Below are 24,193 nucleotides of genomic sequence, written 5' to 3' on the forward strand. Positions count from 1 at the left end.
AAAACACCAACACTTAGCAACCATGTAAATGTTAATGATGTTAACCAAGTAACCCATGCAGTTATTAACCCGTGCAAGTTGTACCCTGTTTTGAACTTTCCTCAGGAGTGTGATCAAGAAGACGATTCGGCAACAATTTCAGCGCTCTCTCTAGCGGCCACCATATCAGAAACCACAGTAGGAACTGCTCCACTCACGAGATTAGTGAAGGCCCCTAGCGGAGGGATAGGTGAGGTCGTGTCAACGGGTAAGTACGGCACCATGCATTATGCGGAGACAATTGTACCACAACAAACTGTAGAATCTACACAGAGTGAAGTTGTTAAAATTAATCCAGTTAAGGTGATAGTAGTTCCCAATGGGAAAACAGATGCATCAGGAGCCACACCCGTTAGGAACATTGCCATGTATTGCCCGTTTACTAGAATGGAATTGAGGACCATAGTGTCTGAATTCCCAGACCCCAGAAAAGATTTAGTTGCAAGCCAAAAATACATCAGGGATCTAGGAAACACTTTAGAACCCAATAATAAGGATTGGCAGATAGTGCTAAGAGCTTGCTTACCTTCCAATGTCGACTCAGCTCAATTCTTAGTTGATTGTGGACTAGATAAAGATGTACCGCTTACAGATGTGTACGACAAAGATAATGTAAAAAGGATAAATTTACAGTTAAAGGAGTATTTCCCAGCCGTTGTTAAATGGAACAGAATATTCTCCATTAAACAAAAGGAGTCCGAAACGGCAGCAGAATATTTCCACCGGGCACTATTAGAAATGGCAAAATACACTGGTATAGAAGACATTAGGACCAACCCAAACCATCAAGAAGTAGCAGTATCTGTACTGATGGATGGTTTAAAGGAAACATTAAAGGCTAGGGTACAGACCACGCAACCATGTTGGCGAGGTCTGTCAGTGTCCACTTTGAGAGAGGCTGCTATTGATCACGACAGAAACATCACCAGACACAGGGAGTCTCAAAGTGATAAGTTAATGTCAGTAAGTATACAGGCGCTGACCACAAAGCAGCCTGCGTATGTACCATCAAATCCTGTAAGTAAGTCAACTGTGATAACATGTTATTCTTGTAACAGACAGGGACACTATGCACGAGACTGTAGAGTAAGAAATGTACAGAAATCATACCAACCCCCTAGACAACGACACAACACAAGACATTGGGATCAGGATCCACAGAGGCGGAGTTATGAGCCACATACAGGGGAAACAAAAAGATACCCCCCGAACAGAGATTGGCATGCCTCTGGTAGTTCCCAGCTAACTCCCTCACAAGTAGTTGCTGCCAGCGGGATTCAGGGAGGTCACCATACCCAATAGGGGTGTGGCCATACCTGTAATCTGCAGCCAGTAAAATTGATTGCAAGCCTTGGAAGTGAACCCGAGATCGCAATCAATGTAGCTGGTAAAACTTTAAACTTTCTTGTAGACACAGGGGCGGCCAAGTCAGTGATAAATTCGACAGTGGGCATGAGAACCACTGGTAGGACAATTCCAGCCATGGGAGTAACAGGAGTAGTCCAGCACTACCCCGTTAGCAAACCAGCCGAGATTACAATAGGACCTTTGCATACCAAGCATTCCTTTTTGCTGGCTGCTTCGGCACCGACCAATCTCCTGGGTAGAGACTTACTGTGTAAAATGGGGTGCGTCATTTATTGTACTCCTGAAGGTGTATTCTTGGACATACCTGAGAATCACGCTCAGGAAGTGCGAGACATGTTAGACTCCCCATCAAAATTAATGTCACATTCCATTATGACAAATAGGAATCCATCCCAAGTAGAAGAGATGACATCCCAGATACCAGAGTCACTTTGGACAAAAGACGGACAGGACACTGGATTAATGGCAAACGTAGCTCCAGTAGTTGTACAAGTAAAAGATGGTAGGATAGCTCCAAAAATCCCACAGTATCCTCTGAAGCCAGAGGTGGAGTTAGGAGTTTTCCCAGTAATAGAGCGCTTGCTACAACAGGGCATTCTGGTAAGAACGTCCAGCACAGCCAATAGTCCCATCTTCCCTGTTAAAAAGAGTGGGGGGAGGGGTTACAGGCTAGTGCAGGATCTAAGGGGGATTAACAAAATAGTTGAGAGTCAGTTCCCCGTAGTGCCAATTCCAGCTGTCATCCTAATGCAAATTCCTCCCACTGCCAAATTTTTCACTGTTATTGACCTCTGCTCCGCTTTCTTTTCGGTACCTCTGCACCCTGACAGCCAATATTTGTTTGCATTCACATACAGAGGAGTCCAATACACGTGGACTCGATTACCCCAAGGTTTCATAGATAGTCCAAGTATATTTTCTCAGGCTTTGCATGATTGTTTACAGTCTTTCCAACCAGAGAGTGGATCAGTACTGATACAGTATGTTGATGATTTACTGCTGTGTTCAGATTCACTGGAAGCTTCCCTGAAGGATACGAAACAGCTCCTGTTTCATCTTTCAGACACAGGACATAAGGTTTCCAAAGACAAGTTGCAATTATGCCAAACCAAGGTAAAATATTTGGGACACTGTCTAACACAAGGACTGAGACACCTGACCGCTGATAGAATCCAAGCAATTAGAGACATGACACTGCCACAAACCCAGCAACAGATCAGAACGTTTTTAGGAATGTGTGGGTATTGCCGAAATTGGATCCCAGGGTTTTCCATTTTAGCGCTACCTTTGCAGGAAATGGTCTCCTCAAACAAACCTGATAGGATTTTGCATACAGACGAGTCCGAAGCAGCATTTGAGAGACTCAAACAGTGCCTAACGCAGGCGCCAGCGCTAGGTATGCCAGACTATGGGAAACCCTTCGAACTATACGGAACAGAAAGTGCTGGTTGTGCAGCAGGTGTACTAACCCAAAAACACGGTGATGCCAGCAGGCCAGTTGCATACTACAGCGCTCAGCTAGATACGGTAGCGCGATCCCTCCCCACATGCTTGCGAAGCGTTGCTGCGATAGCATTGCTAGTGACAAAAAGCGAAGATGTCGTGCTAGGCCACAACCTCACAATCCATACGCCACATGCAGTATCAGCCTTATTGAATTCTGCCCAAACCAGACACGTCTCATCAGCGAGGTTTACAAGATGGGAATTGGCACTAATGGCCCCAGTAAACATCACCATAAGGAGATGCAGTGCATTAAATCCTGCAACATATCTCCCAGGTGTGCCTGGTCAGGCACAAAGGGTGGAAGGTGAGAGTGATGGGGAAGGAGGATTTAATACAAAGGAAGATACACATGATTGTATGGAATATTTGACCCAAAATTTTACCGCAAGGCCTGACATCAGTGACAATCCACTGGAAGATGCAGAACTCACGTTCTACACGGACGGTAGTTGTCACAGACAGTCAGACTCGGGAGACTTGTGTACTGGATACGCAGTCGTAGATGACCAAGACACCATAGAAGCGGAACCGCTAGGCCCACCTCACTCAGCCCAGGTTGCTGAACTGGTCGCCCTAACCAGAGCATGTGAATTGGCTAAGGGTAAGTCAGCCAATATCTACACCGATTCTAGATACGCATTCGGGGTAGTCCATGATTTCGGAGCCCTATGGCGCCTCAGAAATTTCATGACGGCAGCTGGTACACCGATAGCGCATGCAGCTCACATAAAAAGGCTTCTAACAGCGATACAGGAACCCGACAGAGTGGCTGTTATCAAGTGTAAAGCACATACATATAGCCAAGACCCAGTATCACTTGGTAACAGCCGAGCAGACGAAGCTGCTAAGTTAGCAGCTGCTACCCCCATACCGACAGACACCACACAACTGATGGTATTCAATACCATCAACACACAGAAGTTGTGTGAAATGCAGAATTTGTGTTCCACACAGGAAAGAGCAGTCTGGAAGGCAAAGGGATATGGCCAGGAGTCCTCAGGGCTCTGGACGGATGGACATGGTAAACCAGTGGCCCCCAGAGCATATCTTCCATGTCTGGCTGAAGCAGCTCACGGGCTGACTCATCTAGGCAAGGAGGGAATGTGCAAATTGGTAAGAGCATACTGGTGCGCCCCAGGATTCTCCTCTCATGCAGGTAAAAGAGCAATGTCATGCCTTACCTGTCTGAGAAAGAATATTGGAAAGGCAATACCTACAGAACCATCCCATATCCCACCTGCCGGCGGCCCTTTTCAGGTAATACAAATTGACTTCATTCAATTACCCCCTTGTCGGAATTTGAAATATGTACTTGTTTGTATAGATGTTTTCTCGAATTGGGTCGAAGCATTTCCAGCGGCTACAAATACCGCTATGTTTACAGCTAAGAAAATTCTACAGGAATTTGTATGTAGATATGGTATCCCTAGGATAATCGAAAGTGATAGGGGTACCCATTTTACAGGTGATGTTTTTCAAGGAATGTGTAAGTTGATGGGAATTGATAGCAAGCTGCACACTCCGTACCGTCCACAGGCGAGTGCGAAGGTCGAAAGAGTGAACAGCACTATTAAAAATAAATTGAGTAAAGTAATGGCAGAGACAGGATTGACATGGCCAGAAGCTTTACCCATTGTTTTGTATAGCATCAGAACCACTCCCAGGTCCCCTCTTAATCTGTCCCCCTTTGAAATCTTGTTCGGTCGACAACCGCATGTCATGATTAACCCTCAGGATCATTTGAAATGTAACAATGAAGTAACTGTAAAGTACTTGATTAACATGAGTAAACAGTTAAGGAATCAAAATGATAATCTGAAATTGGTGATTCCTGATATACCTGATAGTAATTGTCATGACATTGAACCTGGGGATTATGTAATGATACGAAATTTTCTATGCTCAGGTTGTCTTATTGATAGATGGGAAGGACCATACCAGGTCTTATTGACTAGCACCACCGCATTGAAGGTTGCTGAGAGAGAGACTTGGGTCCATTCATCCCACTGCAAGAAGGTTGCTGATCCAGAGAAGTCCCGTGATAAGGAACAGACGGTAGAGGTTGTATCACTGAAGTGTCTGTTCCAGGAGGACTGAGGCGGCACCTGAGCCTTGAAGACCGAAAGCAGTTGTCGACTCCCCAATCCCTTTTATTGTTTTTCTCCACTTCCCATCCCCTCTCCCTTGAAATTTCTTTTTTCCCCCTTCTCATTTTTCTCCATTTCCTCCTCAAAGATGGACTTGCCCCAAGAGACTGTGATCCGGATTTTCCTGTTGACCATGATGTTGACCAGAGCAGTCTGTTCCGGCGAGAGTACCATGGAGGTCGAGAGAGGTTATGGAATGGGTTCCGATTATGATGATGGAGGCGTAGTTTCCAAGATCAACCTAACCAACAAGCAAAGGCGAGTATCAGAAAACGATCCGATAGCATTAACCATAGAAGAAATTGTGACGGATTGTTAGCTGAAGAAAACTGTATCTGTAGGCTTTGTGACAATTTGGTTGAGGATGGGTGCATAAAGAAATGCCAATCCAGTTTTAATATCCATATGGACCGGCATCCATTGAGTGACTATCACTCCTTAGTGGGTAATGTGTTAAACAAAACAGATTGTTGGGTATGCTCTCAAGTACCTCAGGGTCATAGCAAATCAGGGCTAGTACCATTTCCTTTAACGATAGGGGAGGTACTTGAGCTAAATGGTGGGAGACCGGTGGACAGGAGGTTTAATATCTCCAGCCCTCCTAGCTTGAAGCTCCACCAATACCATGTGGATAGGTCCCTCTTATGTTTCAACATCTCCAATCCCCGAAAGCCGGGAAATTGGGAAGTGTCATGGAGCAACCTAACCATGACCTTTTCACACAGAGCAGATAGAATGCCTACAGATACAGAGCTTGTACGCCACATAGCCAGTAGAGGAAAATCTTTCAGGTATAGGTACACCTTAGGGAATAGGATTACTAGAGTTGGAGAAGTATCACGGAAGGTGTGTAATATGGTAATGTCCTTCTCCGTCCCTTATGTTCTCCCCGATGATGCTTATTTCATATGCGGGAGAAAGGCGTACAAGTGGCTTGCCCCAAACTCTGAAGGATTGTGTTATATTGGAAAAGTATTGCCTGAAGTGATGACTGTAACACATGACAAAATGAAAGACATACACCGTGGTGCCCAAGCTCCTTATACTCACACTCATTACGAGCACCGAGTTAAAAGACAACTGTCAGAAAGGTTAGAGCATCCGGCCTATATCACGAATAGCACCGAGGATACGGTAGAGGTCATAGACCAAAAGATGGACGATATTCTCCAATTAAAGTGGGAATTTCGCCGAAAACACAATCTCACTCTTGCTGCTGTAGGTAATGAGCTGACTGGTTGGGTGTCATGGTTGAACCCGCGAAATTGGTTCTCCGGTTTGGGAGAATGGGCTCAAGGAGTCATAATGGATGTTGGAAAGTTTCTACTATGTATCTTGGGTGTCGTTATATCGATTGGATTGATATTTAGATGCGGGCAGGCTTTAATGAGGTGCAAACAAAGTACAAGAGTGATGAGTTTGAGGAGTGAGGAAACTGTAATTAACCTGGATTTGATTTATGACCCAATGATAGAAACCATGATGTAAGAAAAATGCGATTATACGGTCCGATTCTTTCACCTGTTTTTTCTGCTTTTCTCCAAGATAAAAAGACCCCCTTGGACGAGGAAGTTGACGAGACGCTATACAGACAACGGATGGACCAAAGAAGGAGTTTTGACCACTTGAGAAATGGACATTTGATGAACTTTGCCATGGATCCCCAGTTTCCCTAGTATTCTTAAACTTACGCTAGCCCAACATTTTTTGTAAATCTAATGGCATTGACAAAGCTTGTTGCTCATGCCTAACGAGCAAAACAGCGCAAAGAAGACGACTTTCAACTGATACCGAACAAAACTTCAACGACAGATGTACATTTACCTGACATAGAATATCATTGCATTTTCCATAAGTGTTCTTTATCTTCATCTCTACAACCCTCAGGTAATGACACACATAGTCGATAGGGAATACAGGCACAGATATCAGCAACCACATACTTCCCCCATTCATGTATCATCAACTAAAATGTGCTCCCCCATTTTGTTACAACTGAAAGCCAAAATGAGCTCGGTAGAGTTTGACAGCCCATCCACAGACCCTTAATACGGGATAAGAAGGAATTCAAATGTATACTTCGCAATACCTCGAAGCTTGATTTACAACACGTACGGCACGATGATACATGACCCCCCAAACATGGACTCATACACACATGCTTCTGCTATCTCACTAGGTTATACCCTCTTCACACCTTGTCCTCTCTCCTCCCTTACCCAACCATAGAAATGAATTAACCCCTGACATATATTTTTCTCTTTTTGAAATGTTTTAGAAGGTGGCAGTTATTATTGACTGCCAAAGGGAGGACTGTCAAAGTCAGAAAAATATCCCTATACACACTGCCATATTTGCACCTCACACTGGTCCGCCTTGCGCATGCGTGCGCTTTCCCGTGATAGCGCATACCCGCTGTTGCGTGCACCCGCTCGCACTCGGTATGCGTATTTACGGTAAAGAGTATGTAGTCGTAGCGTGCGACTCAATAGTTACATATTATCACAATTAATGTAGTTTGTAGATCATGGTCCCTTTGATAGATTCTGAAAGTTTGGTTAATATAGAATGTCCCTGAACGGAGGAATCCCTCTTTGTATTGTAGGAAGGGTCTAACAGGAGTCATACAGCAGTGTTTGGTACCCATCGGAAGAGTATTTAAATAGCAATATTCCGGTGTTGGTTTGGAGCGTATTAATCGCTCGTGCGAATAGTTATGGACATAAGAAGTTTATGTCCATTACTATTATTTACTCTTACTCAGGTATGCGGCGGGAAACCCAGTGTCCCACCCACCTGAGCTGTTTGAAATCGTCACAGCCCACCTGTATGAATCAACCTATGACCTTTTGTTATAATGCGAAGCCGAATTCCTGTGTCCAATAGACGATCAGATTGTAGGGACCATTAGATTGCATTGTGTGTGGAGCATAAAAGACGGGCCTGTGGCATCCAGCTTACACTTCTCTTCAAACGGTTCTCATTGCTGATAATCGGGAAGCTGGATGTCCAGAGGCGCTTGCGATCGTTTCCCCTTGTGCGTAAGTTCTCTCCGTAATCATATTGTCTTACTGTGAGCCATTTCTCTCATATCTCTCTCTCTCCCTCTCTTCTCTTACTCTCGTATTTTCCCTTGATTAGTATTGTATTGTATTTCTTGTATAGTTATTTGGTTAGGAAGTCTCTGTTATATTGTAGTGTATCATTTGTACTGTGATTCCTTTTTGCAAGTATATTAGTTATAATACATATAATAGGCTTTGGACCCTAAACAAGTATCTGTGTATTTTCTCATAGTGTTAAGTGTTCACAGAGCGTCGGTGACGCTCAAGCAGCTTTGTAGTTAATCAGTTTACACCAGGTTGCACTTACACATTGTCTCTACATAAAGGTATACTGTGTATCTCATTGTTAAAGGTATAGATATCAAGGTATAGTGTTGTGAGCGTCTGCGCCGCTGGTGATCTCCTCGTGGTCTCGAGCGTCCGCTACGCCATAGCGAATCATTACGTTAGTCAACAGCCAATAGCGTGCCTGCCTGTGATCTCTGGGCCGTGAGCGAAAGTGACGCTTGAGCGTCTCGCCTACGGCTGAGCGATCGTTACGCAAGTAGCGTACCCTTACGGTACTTCTTAAGTAAACAGCGTACAGTGTTCTTAGACCTCATAAAGGGTTGTTTATACGATAACAGAATCCAGCTTTATCAATGTGGAGACAAGCTTCCTGGCTTGACCATTTTCCCTGGAAACTTCTTCCTTGTGTGACTGCTCCCCAGCCTCGGAGACTTGCATCCGTGGTCAGCAGGACCCAATCCTGAATCCCGAACCTGCGTCCCTCTAGGAGGTGAGAACTTTGAAGCCACCACAGGAGAGATATTCTGGTCCTGGAAGATAGACTTATTTTCCAGTGCATGTGCAGGTGAGACCCGGACCACTGGTCCAACAGGTACCACTGAAACACCCGGGCATGAAACCTGCCAAACGGAATGGCTTCATAAGCTGCAACCATCTTCCCCAGCACCCGAGTGCATTGATGGATCGACACTCTTGCCGGTTTCAGAATCTCCTTGACCATGGTCTGGATTTCCAGAGATTTTTCCGCTGGGAGAAACACTCTCTGCAGTTCTGTGCCCAGGATCATGCCCAAGAAAGACAGCTGAGTTGTCGGAATCAATTGTGACTTTGGGATCTAGGCCCGAGTGAAACCAGACCTGACTGAAGACGCGCCCCCACCGACACAGAATCCCGTAGGGGAGCCCCAGCGTCATGCGGTGGACTTGGCAGAGGCCGGGGAGGACTTTTGCTCCTGGGAGCCTGACACAGCAGGTGACCTTTTTCCCCTTCCTATACCCTTTGAAGCAAGGAAGGACGAGCCTCTTCCTATTTTGTATTTATTAGGCCGTAAGGACTGCATCCGATAATGGGGTGCCTTTTTCTGTTGTGCTGGAACATAAGGAAGAAAAGATTACTTACCCGCTGTAGCAGTAGACACCAGGTCAGCGAGGCAGTCACCAAACAAGACACTACCTTTATATGGGAGGGCTTCCATAGCTTTCTTGGAGTCGGCATCTGCATTCCATTGATGAATCCACAGCGCTCTCCTGGCCGAGACTGCCATGGCATTGGCCCTTGATCCCAAGAGGCCAATATCCCTCGCCGCATCCTTTAGGTAAGCTGCAGCGTCCCTGATATCACCAAGAGGCAAAGGAATGTTATCCCTATCCAGGGTATCCATGTCTGATGCCAAATTATCAGCCCACTTACCAATAGCACTACTCACCCATGCCAACGCCACGGCAGGTCTGAGGAGTGCACCCGAAGTGACATAAATGGCCTTTAATGTCATTTCCTGCTTACGATCCGCAGGGTCCTTGAGGGCAGCAGTGTCGGGAGACGGAAGCGCCACCTTCTTGGACAGCCTTGACAGAGCTTTGTCCACATTGGGAGAGGACTCCCATTTTTCCCTGTTGTCAGAGGGGAAAGGATATGCCATAAAAATTCTCTTGGGAATCTGCCACCTTTTATCAGGCGATTCCCAAGCCTTTTCACAAAGAGCGTTCAGTTCATGAGAGGGGGGAAACGTCACCTCAGGCTTCTTTCCCTTATACAAACAAACCCTTGTATCTGGAACAGCAGGTACTTCAGAAATATGTAAAACATCTTTAATAGCCACAATCATGTACTGAATACTCTTAACCACCTTTGGATGTAAACTGGCCTCACTATAGTCGACACTGGAGTCAGAGTCCGTGTCGGTATCCGTATCAGCTATCTGGGTAAATTAACGCTTTTGTGACCCTGAGGGGACCTGTACCTGGGACAAGGCGCCCTCCATGGATTTTCTCCACGTTTGTTTCTGAGAATCAGATGTATCCAGACTTTTAGACAACAACGCCACATTTGCATTCAATGTACTCAACATATTCACCCAATCAGCAGTCGGCGGTGCCGACAGAATCGCTCCCAAATCCTTCTCTGCGCCCCCAGTAACTTATTCCGTGGAGGAGCACTCAGCCTCAGACATGTCGACACACCATACCGACACGCACACACTCACACTGGCTATAGGGGACAGACCCACAGGGAAGCCTGTTAGAGAAACACAAAGGGAGTTTACCAGCTCACACCCCAGCACCCATATAATAATGAGAAAGAATATATGATGTCTGCGCTGTTATAATAGCACCAATAACTGTGTGTCCCCCCCTCCCCGTTTTGCTCCCTGTACTTGATCAGGAGAGTGGAGGTCCGGGCCAGCGTCTCTGCAAGTCTGTGAAGAGAGAAAATGGCGCTTGTAAGGTGTGAGGGCTAAGCCACGCCCACTCCCGGCGCGCTGTAGTCCCGCTCAATTTTGAATATTTATACTGGCGGGGGCTTATATTTAGTGCCTAGGCACTTATAATAAAACTTTTTTAGCCAGTCTAACCTTCACTAACATGCTGCATACCTCACCAAATGTGTAATTCGCCATCTGGTGCCTCCGATCATTGGTGGGCAGTGTGGATGGTTAGAGGGGGTCCCGTGTGCCTGGATGGGTGCCTTCCCTCCGAGGAAAGGGGACGCTGAGCCAGGAGCTGGGTGACGATGTCTGTGGTCCGTGCGAACGGAAATTTGGACACCGGAAGTGATGCACGTTTCTCTCTGGGAGCTTGATCACCTGATCACCTCTGCTTGGGCTCTCTGGTGCTATTAAACCCTCTATTGCTGCCGCTTGGCAATCCTTGTGATCAGTGTCACGGAGGTAAACATATCTCAACCTGTGCTCCCCTGGTGCTGTTATGCACTCTATTGCTTCTGCTTGGCAATCCCTGTGATTTGTGTGACGGAAGGAAATATATTTCAGCTTGGGCTCCCCTGGTGCTGTTAGACCCTCTATTGCTGCCGCTTGGTAATTCCTGCTCTGGTGCCCTCTGGAACAAATAGATACGGCACAACATAGCAAGCAGCGACACTCAGAATCTTACAGAAAGAGCATGAATTTCAAAACATCGCTTAAAACACAGTGACATGATGTGAGGGAAAGAATAGGAGTATAATAGGGGCTGATGGCTCCTGATTTATGAGATACAACAGAGAGTGTGAAGAGGAGACTGGTCAGATCTCTGGGCTGGTAACACACAGTGACATGATGTGAGGAGGAGACCAGGAGTATAATAGGGGCTGATAGCTCCTGATGTATGAGATACACTAAGGAGAGTGGGGAGGAGACTGGTCAGATCTCTGGGATGGAAACACACAGTGACATGATGTGAGAGAGAGAGCAGTAGAATAATAGGGCTTGATGGCTCCTGATGTATGAGATACACCAGAGAGTGTGAAGAGGAGACTGTTAAGATCTCTGGGCTAGTAATTGACAGTGACATGATGTGAGGGGGAGCAGGAGTATAATAGGTGCTGATGGCTCCTGATGTATGAGATACACCAGAGAGTGTGGGGAGGAGACTGGTCAGATCTCTGGGCTGGTAACACAGTGACATGATGTGAGGAGGAGAGCAGGAGTATAATAGGGGCTGATGGCTCCTGATGTATGAAATACACTAAGGAGAGTGGGGAGGAGACTGGTCAGATCTCTGGGATGGAAACACACAGTGACATGATGTGAGGGAGAGAGCAGTAGAATAATAGGGCTTGATGGCTCCTGATGTATGAGATACACCAGAGAGTGTGAAGAGGAGACTGTTAAGATCTCTGGGCTAGTAATTGACAGTGACATGATGTGAGTGGGAGCAGGAGTATAATAGGGGCTTATGGCTCCAGATGTATGAGATACACCAGAGAGTGTGTGGAGGAGACTGGTCAGATCTCTGGGCTGGTAACACAGTGATATGATGTGAGGGGGAGAGCGGGAGTATAATAGGGGCTGATGGTTCCTGATATATGAGATACAACAGAGAGTGTGGGGAGAAGACTGGTCACATCTGTGGGCTGGTAACACACAGTGACATGATGTGAGAGGGAACAGGAGTATAATAGGGGCTGATGGCTCCTGATTTCTGAGATACAACAGAGAGTGTGGGGAGGAGACTGGTCAGATCTCTGGGCTGGTAACACACAGTAACATGATGTGAGGGGGAGAGCAGGAGTATAATAGGGGCTTATGGCTCCTGATGTATGAGATACACCAGAGAGTGTGGGGAGGAGACTGGTCAGATTTCTGGGCAGGTAACACGCAGTGACATGATGTGAGGGAGAGAGCAGTAGAATAATAGGGCTTGATGGCTCCTGATGTATGAGATACACCAGAGAGTGTGAAGAGGAGACTGTTAAGATCTCTGGGCTGGTAATTGACAGTGACATGATGTGAGTGGGAGCAGGAGTATAATAGGGGCTTATGGCTCCTGATGTATGAGATACACCAGAGAGTGTGGGGAGGAGACTGGTCAGATTTCTGGGCAGGTAACACACAGTGACATGATGTGAGGGAGAGAGCAGGAGTATAATAGGGGCTGATGGCTCCTGATGTACGAGATACACCAGAGAGTGTGAAGAGGAGACTGTTGAGATCTCTGGGCTGGTAATTGACAGTGACATGATGTGAGTGGGAGCAGGAGTATAATAGGGGCTTATGGCCCCTGATGTATGAGATACACCAGAGAGTGTGGGGAGGAGACTGGTCAGATTTCTGGGCAGGTAACACACAGTGACATGATGTGAGGGAGAGAGCAGTAGAATAAATAAGAATTTACTCACCGGTAATTCTATTTCTTGTAGTCCGTAGTGGATGCTGGTTACTCCGTAAGGACCATGGGGAATAGACGGGCTCCGCAGAAGACTGGGCACTCTTAAAAGAAAGATTAGGTACTATATCTGGTGTGCACTGGCTCCCCCCTCTATGCCCCTCCTCCAGACATCAGTTAGGGAAACTGTGCCCGGAAGAGCTGACATTACTAGGAAAGGATTTGGAATCCAGGGTAAGACTCATACCAGCCACACCAATCACACCGTACAACTTGTGATAAATATACCCAGTTAACAGTATGAACAACAAATGAGCCTCATTTAACAGATGGCTCATAACAATAACCCTTTAGTTAAGCAATAACTATATACATGTATTGCAGAGTCCACACTTGGGACGGGCTCCCAGCATCCACTACGGACTATGAGAAATAGAATTACCGGTGAGTAAATTCTTATTTTCTCTGACGTCCTAGTGGATGCTGGGTACTCCGTAAGGACCATGGGGATTATACCAAAGCTCCCAAACGGGCGGGAGAGTGCGGATGACTCTGCAGGACCAAATGAGCAAACTCAAGGTCCTCCTCAGCCAGGGTATCAAACCTGTAGAATTTTGCAAAAGTGTATGAACCCGACCAAGTAGCAGCTCGGCAAAGTTGTAAAGCCGAGACCCCTCGGGCAGCCGCCCAAGAAGAGCCCACCTTCCTCGTGGAATGTGCAAGCTGAATCGTGCTACAGATCCAATATTCAATAGTCTGCTTTGAAGCAGGAGCACCCAACTTGTTGGGTGCATGCAGAATAAATAGCGAGTCAGTTTTTCTGACTCTAGCCGTCCTGGAAACATAGATTTTCAGGGCCCGGGCTACGTCCAGCAACTTGAAATCCTCCAAGTCCCGAGTAGCCGCAGGCACCACAATAGGTTGGTTCAAATGAAACGCTGATACCACCTTTGGGAGAAATTGGGGACAAGTCCTCAATTCTGCCCTGTCCATATGGAAGATCAGATATGGGCTTTTACATGACAAAGCCGCCAACTCTGACACACATCTAGCTGAGGCCAAGGCCAACAGCATGACTACATTCCACGTGAGATACTTCAACTCCACGGTCTTAAGTGGCTCAAACCAATGTGATTTCAGGAAATCCAACACAACGTTGAGATCCCAAGGTGCCACTGGAGGCACAAAAGGGGGGCTGAATATGCAGCACTCCCTTAACAAATGTCTGAACTTCAGGCAGTGAAGCCAGTTCTTTTTGAAAGAAAATAGACAGGGCCAAAATCTGGACTTTAATGGATCCCAATTTTAGGCCCATAGTCACTCCTGACTGTAGGAAGTACAGAAATCAACCCAGCTGAAATTCCTCAGTTGGGGCCTTTCTGGCCTCACACCAAGAAACATATTTTCGCCATGGCCCTCATTCCGAGTTGTTCGCTCGCAAGCTGCTTTTAGCAGCATTGCACACGCTAAGCCGCTGCCTACTGGGAGTGAATCTTAGCATCTTAAAATTACGAACGAAAGATTCGCAATATTGCGAAAAGACATCTCTGTGCAGTTTCTGAGTAGCTCGAGACTTACTCTGCCAGTGCGATCAGTTCAGTGCTTGTCGTTCCTGGTTTGACGTCACAAACACACCCAGCGTTCACCCAGACACTTCTCCGTTTCTCCAGCCACTCCCGCGTTTTTCCTAGAAACGGTAGCGTTTTTTCCCCACACGCCCAGAAAACGGCCAGTTTCCGCCCAGAAACACCCACTTCCTGTCAATCACATTACGATCACCAGAACGAAGAAAAAACCGTGAGTAAAATACCTAACTGCATAGCAAATTTACTTGGCGCAGTCGCAGTGCGAACATTGCGCATGCGCATTAAGCGGAAAATCGCTGCGATGCAAAAAAGAATACCGAGCGAACAACTCGGAATGACCACCCATATGCGGTGATAATGTTTTGCTGTCACATCCTTTCTAGCTTTTATCAGCGTAGAGATGACTTCATCTGGAATGTCCTTTTCCGTTAGGATCCGGCGTTCAACCGCCATGCCGTCAAATGCAGCCGCGGTAAGTCTTGGAACAGACAGGGCCCCTGCTGTAGAAGGTCCTGTCGGAGCGGCAGAGGCCATGGGTCCTCTGAGATCATTTCTTGTAGTTCCGGGTACCAAGTTCTTCTTGGCCAGTCCGGAACGACGAGTATAGTTCTTACTCCTCTCTTTCGTATTATCCTCAGTACCTTGGGTATGAGAGGAAGAGGAGGGAACACATAAACCGACTGGTACACCCACGGTGTCACTAGAGCGTCCACAGCTATTGCCTGAGGGTCCCATAACCCGGCGCAATATCTTTTTAGCTTTTTGTTGAGGCGGGACGCCATCATGTCCACCTGTGGCCGTTCCCAACGATTTACAATCAACTTGAAGACTTCTGGATGAAGTCCCCACTCTCCCGGGTGGAGGTCGTGCCTGCTGAGGAAGGATGCTTCCCAGTTGTCCACTCCCAGAATGAACACTGCTGACAGTGCTAGCACGTGATTCTCCACCCATCGAAGAATCCTTGTGGCTTCTACCATTGCCATCCTGCTTCTTGTGCCGCCCTTTCGGTTTACATGGGCGACCGCAGTGATGTTGTCTGAATGAATCAGCATCGGTTGGTTTTGAAGCAGGGGTTCTCCCTGGAAGTTTCTTCCCTGAGTGACTGCCCCCCAACCTCGGAGGCTTGCATCTGTGGCCACCAGGACCCAGTCCTGTATGCCGAATCTGCGGCCCTCGAGAAGATGAGCACTCTGCAGCCACCACAGCAGACACACCCTGGCCCTCGGGGACATGGTGATCAACCGATGCATGTGAAGATGCGATCCGGACCACTTGTCTAACAGATCCCACTGAAAGATCCTTGCATGGAACCTGCCGAAGGGAATTGCTTCGTAAGAAGCTACCATCTTTCCCAGGACTCGCGTGCAGTGATGCACCGACACCTGTTTTGGTTTCAGGAGGTCCCTGACCAGAGATGATAATTCCTAGGCCTTCTCTTCCGAGAGAAACACCTTCTTCTGTTCTGTGTCCAGAATCATGCCCAAGAACAGCAGACGACTTTGGGATATTCAGAATCCAGCCGCGCTGTTGTAGCACTTCCCGAGATAGTGCTACGCTGACTAACAACTGCTCCTTGGACCTCGCCTTTATAAGGAGATCGTCCAAGTATGGGATAATTATGACTCCCTTCTTTCGAAGGAGTATCATAATTTCGGCCATTACCTTGGTAAATACCCTCGGTGCCGTGGACAGACCAAACGGCAACGTCTGGAATTGGTAATGACAGTCCTGTACCACAAACCTGAGGTAATCCTGGTGAGGTGGGTAAATGGGGACATGTAGGTAAGCATCCTTGATGTCCAGCGACACCATAAAATCCCCCTCTTCCAGGCTTGCAATAACCGCCCTGAGCGATTCCATTTTGAACTTGAACTTCCTTACATAAGTGTTCAAGGATTTCAAATTTAGAATGGGTCTCACTGAACCGTCTGGTTTCGGTACCACAAACATTGTGGAATAGTAACCCCGTCCCTGTTGAAGGAGGGGGACTTTGATTATCACCTGCTGAAGGTACAGCTTATGAATTGCCGCCAGTACTACCTCCCTTTCTCTGGGAGCAGCTGGCAAGGCTGATTTGAGGTAATGGCGAGGAGGAGTCGCCTCAAACTCCAGCTTGTATCCCTGAGATACCACTTGTAGAACCCAGAGATCCACCTGTGAGCGAACCCACTGGTTGCTGAAGTTCCGGAGACGCTCCCCCACCGCACCTGGCTCCACCTGTGGAGCCCCAGCGTCATGCGGTGGACTTAGTGGAAGCAGGGGAGGATTTTTGTTCCTGGGAACTGGCTGTCTGGTGCAGCTTTTTCCCTCTACCCCTGCCTCTGGGCAGAAAGGATGCGCCTCTGACCCGCTTGCCTTTCTGAGGCCGAAAGGACTGCACCTGATAATACGGTGCTTTCTTAGGCTGTGAGGGAACCTGAGGTTAAAAAAGTCGACTTCCCAGCTGTTGCTGTGGATACGATGTCCGAGAGACCGTCCCCAAACAATTCCTTACCCTTATAAGGCAAAACCTCCATGTGCCTTTTAGAATCAGCATCACCTGTCCACTGCCGAGTCCATAATACTCTCCTGGCAGAAATGGACATTGCATTAATTCTAGATGCCAGCCGGCAAATGTCCCTCTGTGCATCCCTCATATATAAGACGACGTCTTTTATATACTCTATGGTTAGCAAAATAGTATCCCTGTCGAGGGAATCAATGTTATCTGACAGGGTATCAGACCAAGCTGCTGCAGCACTACACATCCATGCTGAAGCAATTGCAGGTCTCAGTATAGTACCTGAGTGTGTATACACAGACTTCAGGATATTATTTATTATTTATTAACAGTTTCTTATATAGCGCAGCAAATTCCGTTGCGCTTTTCAATTTGAAATAACAACAACAAACTGGGTGATAACAGTCATAGAGGTAGGAAGGCCCTGCTCGCAAGCTTACAATCTATAGGCATATGTACACAAGGAAAGGTGCTATCTATTGCATAGAATGAGAAGACATGTGAGGATATGTGTGGACTGTACAGAGTGGATGTAATTTGATAGGAAGGTTTATGAAAGTTATGTGGGCGGTTCAGGAATTTGATACGCTTGCCTAAAGAGGTGAGTTTTGAGGGAACGCTTGAAGGTTTGGAGACTAGAGGAGAGTCTTATTGTGTGTGGTAGGGCATTCCACAGAGTGGGTGCAGCCCGATGAAAGTCCTGCAGTCGTGAGTGGGAGCGAGTAATGAGTGTGGATGAGAGACGCAGGTCTTGTGAAGAGCGCAGAGGTCGGGTTGGGAGATATTTTGTGATAAGCGAAGTGATGTACGTTGGTGTAGTTTGGTTAATGGCCTTGTGTGTGAGTAAAAGTATTTTATATTGAATGCGGTAGAATACAGGTAACCAATGGAGGGACTGACAGAGTGGATCTGCAGACGATGAACGTCTAGCGAGGAAGATAAGCCTCGCCGCTGCATTCAGTATGGATTGTAGTGGTGAGAGTCTTGTTTTGGGAAGACCAGTTAGGAGACTATTGCAATAATCAATGCGGGAGATAATGAGAGCGTGGATTAGAGTTTTAGCAGTGTCTTGTGTAAGGTATGGTCGTATTTTGGATATGTTTTTTAGATGCATGTAACATGATCTTGAGACAGATTGAATGTGGGGAACAAAGGACAGATCAGGATAGCCTCCTGCTTTCTATCTGCAGGCTCTTTTAAGGCGGCCGTATCCTGAGACGGCAGTGCCACCTTCTTTGATAAGCGTGTGAGCGCTTTTTCCACCCTAGGGGATGTTTCCCAACGTAACCTGTCCGTTGGCGGGAAAGGGTACGCCATCAGTAACCTCTTAGAAATCACTAATTTCTTATCTGGGGAACATCACGCTTCTTCACACAATTCATTTAACTTATCAGATGGGGGAAAAGTCACTGGCTGCTTTTTCTCCCCAAACATAATACCCTTTTTAGTGGTAACCGGGTTAATGTCAGAAATGTTCAACACATTTTTCATTGCCGTAATCATGCATCGGATGGCCCTTGTGGACTGTACATTTGTCTCATCCTCGTCTACACTGGAGTCAGACTCTGTGTCGACATCTGTGTCTGCCATCTGAGGTAGCGGGTGTTTTTGAGCCCCTGATGGCCTCTGAGACGCCTGGGCAGGCGCGGGCTGAGATGCCGGCTGTCCCAAGGCTGCTACGTCATCGAACCTTTTATGCAAGGAGTTGACACTGTTGGTTAATACCTTCCACATATCCATCCACTCTGGTGTCGGCCCCGCAGGGGGCGACATCACACTTATAGGCTCCTGCTCCGCCTCCACGTAAGCCTCCTCATCAAACATGTCGACACAGTCGTACCGACACACCGCACACACACAGGGAATGCTCTGACTGAGGACAGGACCCCACAAAGTCCTTTGGGGAGACAGAGAGAGAGTATGCCAGCACACACCAGAGCGCTATATAACAGAGGGATTTACACTAACACAGAGTGAATTTTCCCCAATAGCTGCTTATATCACCTTTTGCGCCTAAATTTATGTGCCCCCCCCCCCCCTCTCTTTTTTACCCTTCTTGTAGTGTATACTGCAGGGGAGAGCCTGGGGAGCGTCCTTCCAGCGGAGCTGTGAAGAGAAAATGGCGCCGGTGTGCTGAGGGAGATAGCCCCGCCCCCTCCGCAGCGGGCTTCTCCCGCTTTTTTAATGTTAATGGCAGGGGATTAGGCACATATACAGTTTATAACTGTATTATGTGCAATTTTTGCCAAAGGTATACTTATTGCAGCCCAGGGCGCCCCACCCCCAGCGCCCTGCACCCACCAGTGACCGGAGCGTGTGGTGTGCTGTGGGAGCAATGGCGCACAGCTGCAGTGCTGTGCGCTACCTTATTGAAGACCGGAGTCTTCAGCCGCCGTTTTTCTTCTGGTTCTTCCGTCTTCTGGCTCTGCAAGGGGGACGGCGGCGCGGCTCCGGGAACGGACGATCGAGGTCGGGCCCTGTGTTCAATCCCTCTGGAGCTAATGGTGTCCAGTAGCCTTAGAAGCACAAGCTAGCTGCAAGCAGGTAGGTTTGCTTCTCTCCCCTCAGTCCCTCGTAGCAGTGAGTCTGTTGCCAGCAGATCTCACTGAAAATAAAAAACCTAACAATACTTTCTTTTCTAGTAAGCTCAGGAGAGCCCACTAGGTGCATCCAGCTCTGGCCGGGCACAGATTCTAACTGAGGTCTGGAGGAGGGGCATAGAGGGAGGAGCCAGTGCACACCAGATATTGTACCTAATCTTTCTTTTAAAAGTGCCCAGTCTCCTGCGGAGCCCGTCTATTCCCCATGGTCCTTACGGAGTACCCAGCATCCACTAGGACGTCAGAGAAATAGGGCTTGATGGCTCCTGATGTATGAGATACACCAGAGAGTGCGGGGAGGAGACTGGTCACATCTCTGGGCTGGTAACACACAGTGACATGATATGAGGGGGAGAGCAGTAGAATAATAGGGCTTGATGGCTCCTGATGTATGAGATACACCAGAGTGTGTGAAGAGGAGACTGTTAAGATCACTGGGCTGGTAAATGACAGCGACATGATATGAGGGGGAGAGCAGGAGTATGAGGGGCTGATGGCTCTTGATATACGAGATACACCAGACAGTGTGGGGAGGCGACTGGTCAGATCTCTGGGCTGATAACATACAGTGACATGATGTGAGGGGGAGAGCAGGAGTATAATAGGGGCTGATGGATCCTGATGTATGAGATATACCAGAGAGTGTGGGGAGGAGACTGGTCAGATCTCTGGGCTGGTAACACACAGTGACATGATGTGAGGGGGAGAGCAGGAGTATAATAGGGGCTGATGGCTCCTGATGTATGAGACACACCAGAGAGTGTGGGGAGGAGACTGGCCAGATCTCTTGGCTGGTAACACACAGTGACATGATGTGAGTGGAAGCAGGAGTATAATAGGGGCTGATGGCTCCTGAAGTATGAGATACACCAGAGAGTGTGGGGAGGAGACTGGTCAGATCTCTGGCCTGGTTACACACAGTGACATGATATGAGGGGAGAGCACGAGTATAATAGGGGCTGATGGCTCTTGACATATGAGATACATCAGAGAGTGTGGGGAGGAGACTGGTCAGATCTCTGGGCTGGTAACATACAGTGACATGATGTTAGGTGGAGAGCAGGAGTATAATAGGGGCTGATGGCTCCTGACTCCCCCACTTTGCAGATACATTTCCCTCATTAGTTTGAAAGGAGGGTGAAGTATGAGAGATTTTTGTAATAACTGTGCAAGGAGAATATGTGACTATTTCCTGTAATAAGTGCTTATTATTCACCTGTGCTGATATCTGTAGGGATTTTGTCCTCCAAACACTGCTTATCATCCCTCACATACATTTCTTCTTCTCCCTCTGTATCTTCTGCCTTCATATCAGTCACATACGTCTCTTCTTCTCCCTCTATATCTTCTACCTTCATATCAGTCACATACATCTCTTCTTCTTCCTCTATATCTCCTGCCTTCATATCAGTCACATACGTCTCTTCTTCTCCCTCTATATCTTCTGCCTTCATATCAGTCACATACACCTCTTCTTCTTCCTCTATATCTTCTACCTTCATATCAGTCACATACGTCTCTTCTTCTCCCTCTATATCTTCTGCCTTCATATCAGTCACATACGTCTCTTCTTCTCGCTCTATATCTTCTGCCTTCATATCAGTCACATACGTCTCTTCTCCCTCCGTATCTTCTGTCTTCATATCAGTCACATACGTCTCTTCTTCTCCCTCTATATCTTCTGCCTTCATATCAGTCACATACGTCTCTTCTCCCTCCGTATCTTCTGCCTTCATATCAGTCACATACGTCTCTTCTTCTCGCTCTATATCTTCTGCCTTCATATCAGTCACATACGTCTCTTCTCCCTCCGTATCTTCTGTCTTCATATCAGTCACATACGTCTCTTCTCCCTCCGTATCTTCTGCCTTCATATCAGTCACATACGTCTCTTCTTCTCGCTCTATATCTTCTGCCTTCATATCAGTCACACACGTCTCTTCTCCTTCCGGTTCTTCTGCCTTCATAGCAGTCACATACGCCTCTTCTTCTCCCTCTATATCTTCTGCCTTCATATCAGTCACATACATCTCTTTTTCTCCCTCTGTATATTCTGCTTTCATGTCAGTCACATACGTCTCTTCTTCTCCCTCTATACCTTTTGCCTTTGTATCGGTCACACACGTCTCTTCTCCTTCCGGTTCTTCTGCCTTCATAGCAGTCACATACGCCTCTTCTTCTTCCTCAGTTTCTTCTGTCCTCATATCAGTTACATACGTCTCTACTTCTCCCTCTATATCTTCTGTCATCATATTTGTAAGATGTTCACCCTAAATAACACATATATAAAAGGAGATTTATGACAAGACTTTCCATGGTTAAATCTCTTTCTGCAAGGTACACTGTGTTCCACAGGGAATACATCGGGGTGTAGAGATGGATCTTGATCCAGAGGCACCAACAGGCTAAAGCTTTAGACTGTCCCAGAATGCATTGCAGGGGCCTCCTATATAACCCCGCCTCCAGACACTGAGTGCTCAGCTTTGTTAACCAGTCCAATGCAGGAATACAGAAGGATAGATAATTCTCAGTGCGCTCAGAGAAAGGCAGCTAGTTAGTGTACTAATCACACAGAGGTAACTCTCATGTGTACCTCCACCCAGAGAATAATCTCAAGCAAACTGCAAAATGATGTGATAATACATACAAGCGCACAGTGAAGGGACTTAATGATGGTTTAGAGTCCTTCCATAGGACAGATTCTGCTGGATGCCTTGAAAAAGACCCGTGAAGGGTAGAAACGCGTTGGTATTTTATCCAAAGGAGACCGAGTGTGACAGTCTGCAGGACAGCCAAATGAGGAAGTGACACCCGCAGTTGCCGTGGAACAAAAAACCTCATGCCTGAAATAACTTGCTGCTGGTAATTACGCACTTTGGACACTCTCTGCACTTTGGATTCCATGCACTTTATGTTTTACTATTGTTATGTTTCATGTGATTGTATATTAAATGTTTTAACGGTACATCACTATACGCACTTTTCTTTTTTTGTTACATTAACATTGAAAATTGACTGTGGGAGGACTCTGAACCATCATTAAGTCCCTTCACTGGGCGCTTGTATGTATTATCACATCATTTTGCAGTCCAATGCAGGAGCAGGTAAAAGAGAAAGTAGATGTTAGTCACACAGAACCACGTTCTCACGACAGGAGAAGGGACTAGCGGCTAATGCCATACAATCCCAAAGAAGCTAAGTACGTCAGGGTGGGCGCCCTGTGGAACCCAGTGTACCTTGCAGAAAGAGATTTAACTATGGTAAGTCTACCATAAATCTTTTCTGTAGCGGGGTACAGTGTGTACCACAGGGAATACATAGCGGATGTACTAAAGCAGTTCCTCAAGGCAGAGGACGCGGCTTAGCGGATATGAGAACCCGGCGTCCAAAGGAAGCAAACCTGGGAGGCGAAAGTATCAAAGGCATATAACCTAATAAATGTGTTCACTGAGGACCACATAGCTGCCTTGAAAAATTGTTCTGCGGACGCGCCACGGTGGGCCGACCATGAAGGTCCAACAGACCGACTAGCATGGGCTTTAATAGCAGCAGGAGCTGGGAGTTCAGACTGCGCATAGGCTTGTGCAATCACCATTCTAATCATCTGACTAAGGTTTGCTTATTGAAAGGCCAACAAAACAACCAAACAGTACAAAAAAGGCATCTGACCTCCTAATAGAGGAAGTCCTCTCCACATATATATGGAGAGCCCTTAACACATCCTAAGAACGCTCTTTGGAGGACAATTTAGAAGAGATGAAGGTCGGATACACAATCTCTTGGTTACGGTGAAATGGTGACATCACCTTAGGCAAATAACTGAGGCGAGTTCGAAGAACTGCTCGGTCACGATGAAATATCAAAAAGGGTGGACGACAGGACAATGCGCCTAAGTCTGATACCCTTCTAGCAGAGGCAATAGCCAATAAGAACCTTATGTCAGATTGTGTTTGGTCTGTGTCCCCGGAGGGGGCGCTAGTGGGTCAGTGGAGGTGGAAGGAAGGAAACGAGGAGGTTGAATAACGTTCCTGCGCATGAGCGCAAAGGTATTTTTATTAGGCAGATGTATAACAGTTATTGCAGCAGAAATAATAATAACAGGTGGGAAAAAGTCAATCACTCAGTAATGGATCTGAAAGTCTATGGCAAATGAATGGTAAATGAATTTGAGAAATAATATCCGGAATATAAATCAGAAGAGCAAATGTCTTATGGAATGGTTCTGGCTTGGAAACCAGTGCAGGGTTAAAACGGGAAACTAGGCAGTAGAT

General features: G+C 46.9%; 1 protein-coding gene across 2 annotated transcripts in view; it reads right to left on the minus strand.

The window, feature by feature from the left end:
- LOC135054547 (zinc finger protein 585A-like) overlaps positions 1 to 24,193 on the minus strand; it is an 87,532-nt gene that overhangs the window by 23,121 nt on the left and 40,218 nt on the right. For both annotated transcript variants that reach the window (XM_063957698.1, XM_063957697.1), the window contains exon 2: positions 21,139 to 22,192. In XM_063957698.1, coding sequence (XP_063813768.1) covers positions 21,139 to 22,174 — 1,036 coding nt within the window. In that variant the 5' untranslated portion in view covers positions 22,175 to 22,192. The remainder of the gene's footprint in view (positions 1 to 21,138; positions 22,193 to 24,193) is intronic.

This window comes from Pseudophryne corroboree, chromosome 3, assembly GCF_028390025.1.
Source record: "Pseudophryne corroboree isolate aPseCor3 chromosome 3, aPseCor3.hap2, whole genome shotgun sequence".
In the NCBI taxonomy this organism is placed as follows: domain Eukaryota; kingdom Metazoa; phylum Chordata; class Amphibia; order Anura; family Myobatrachidae; genus Pseudophryne; species Pseudophryne corroboree.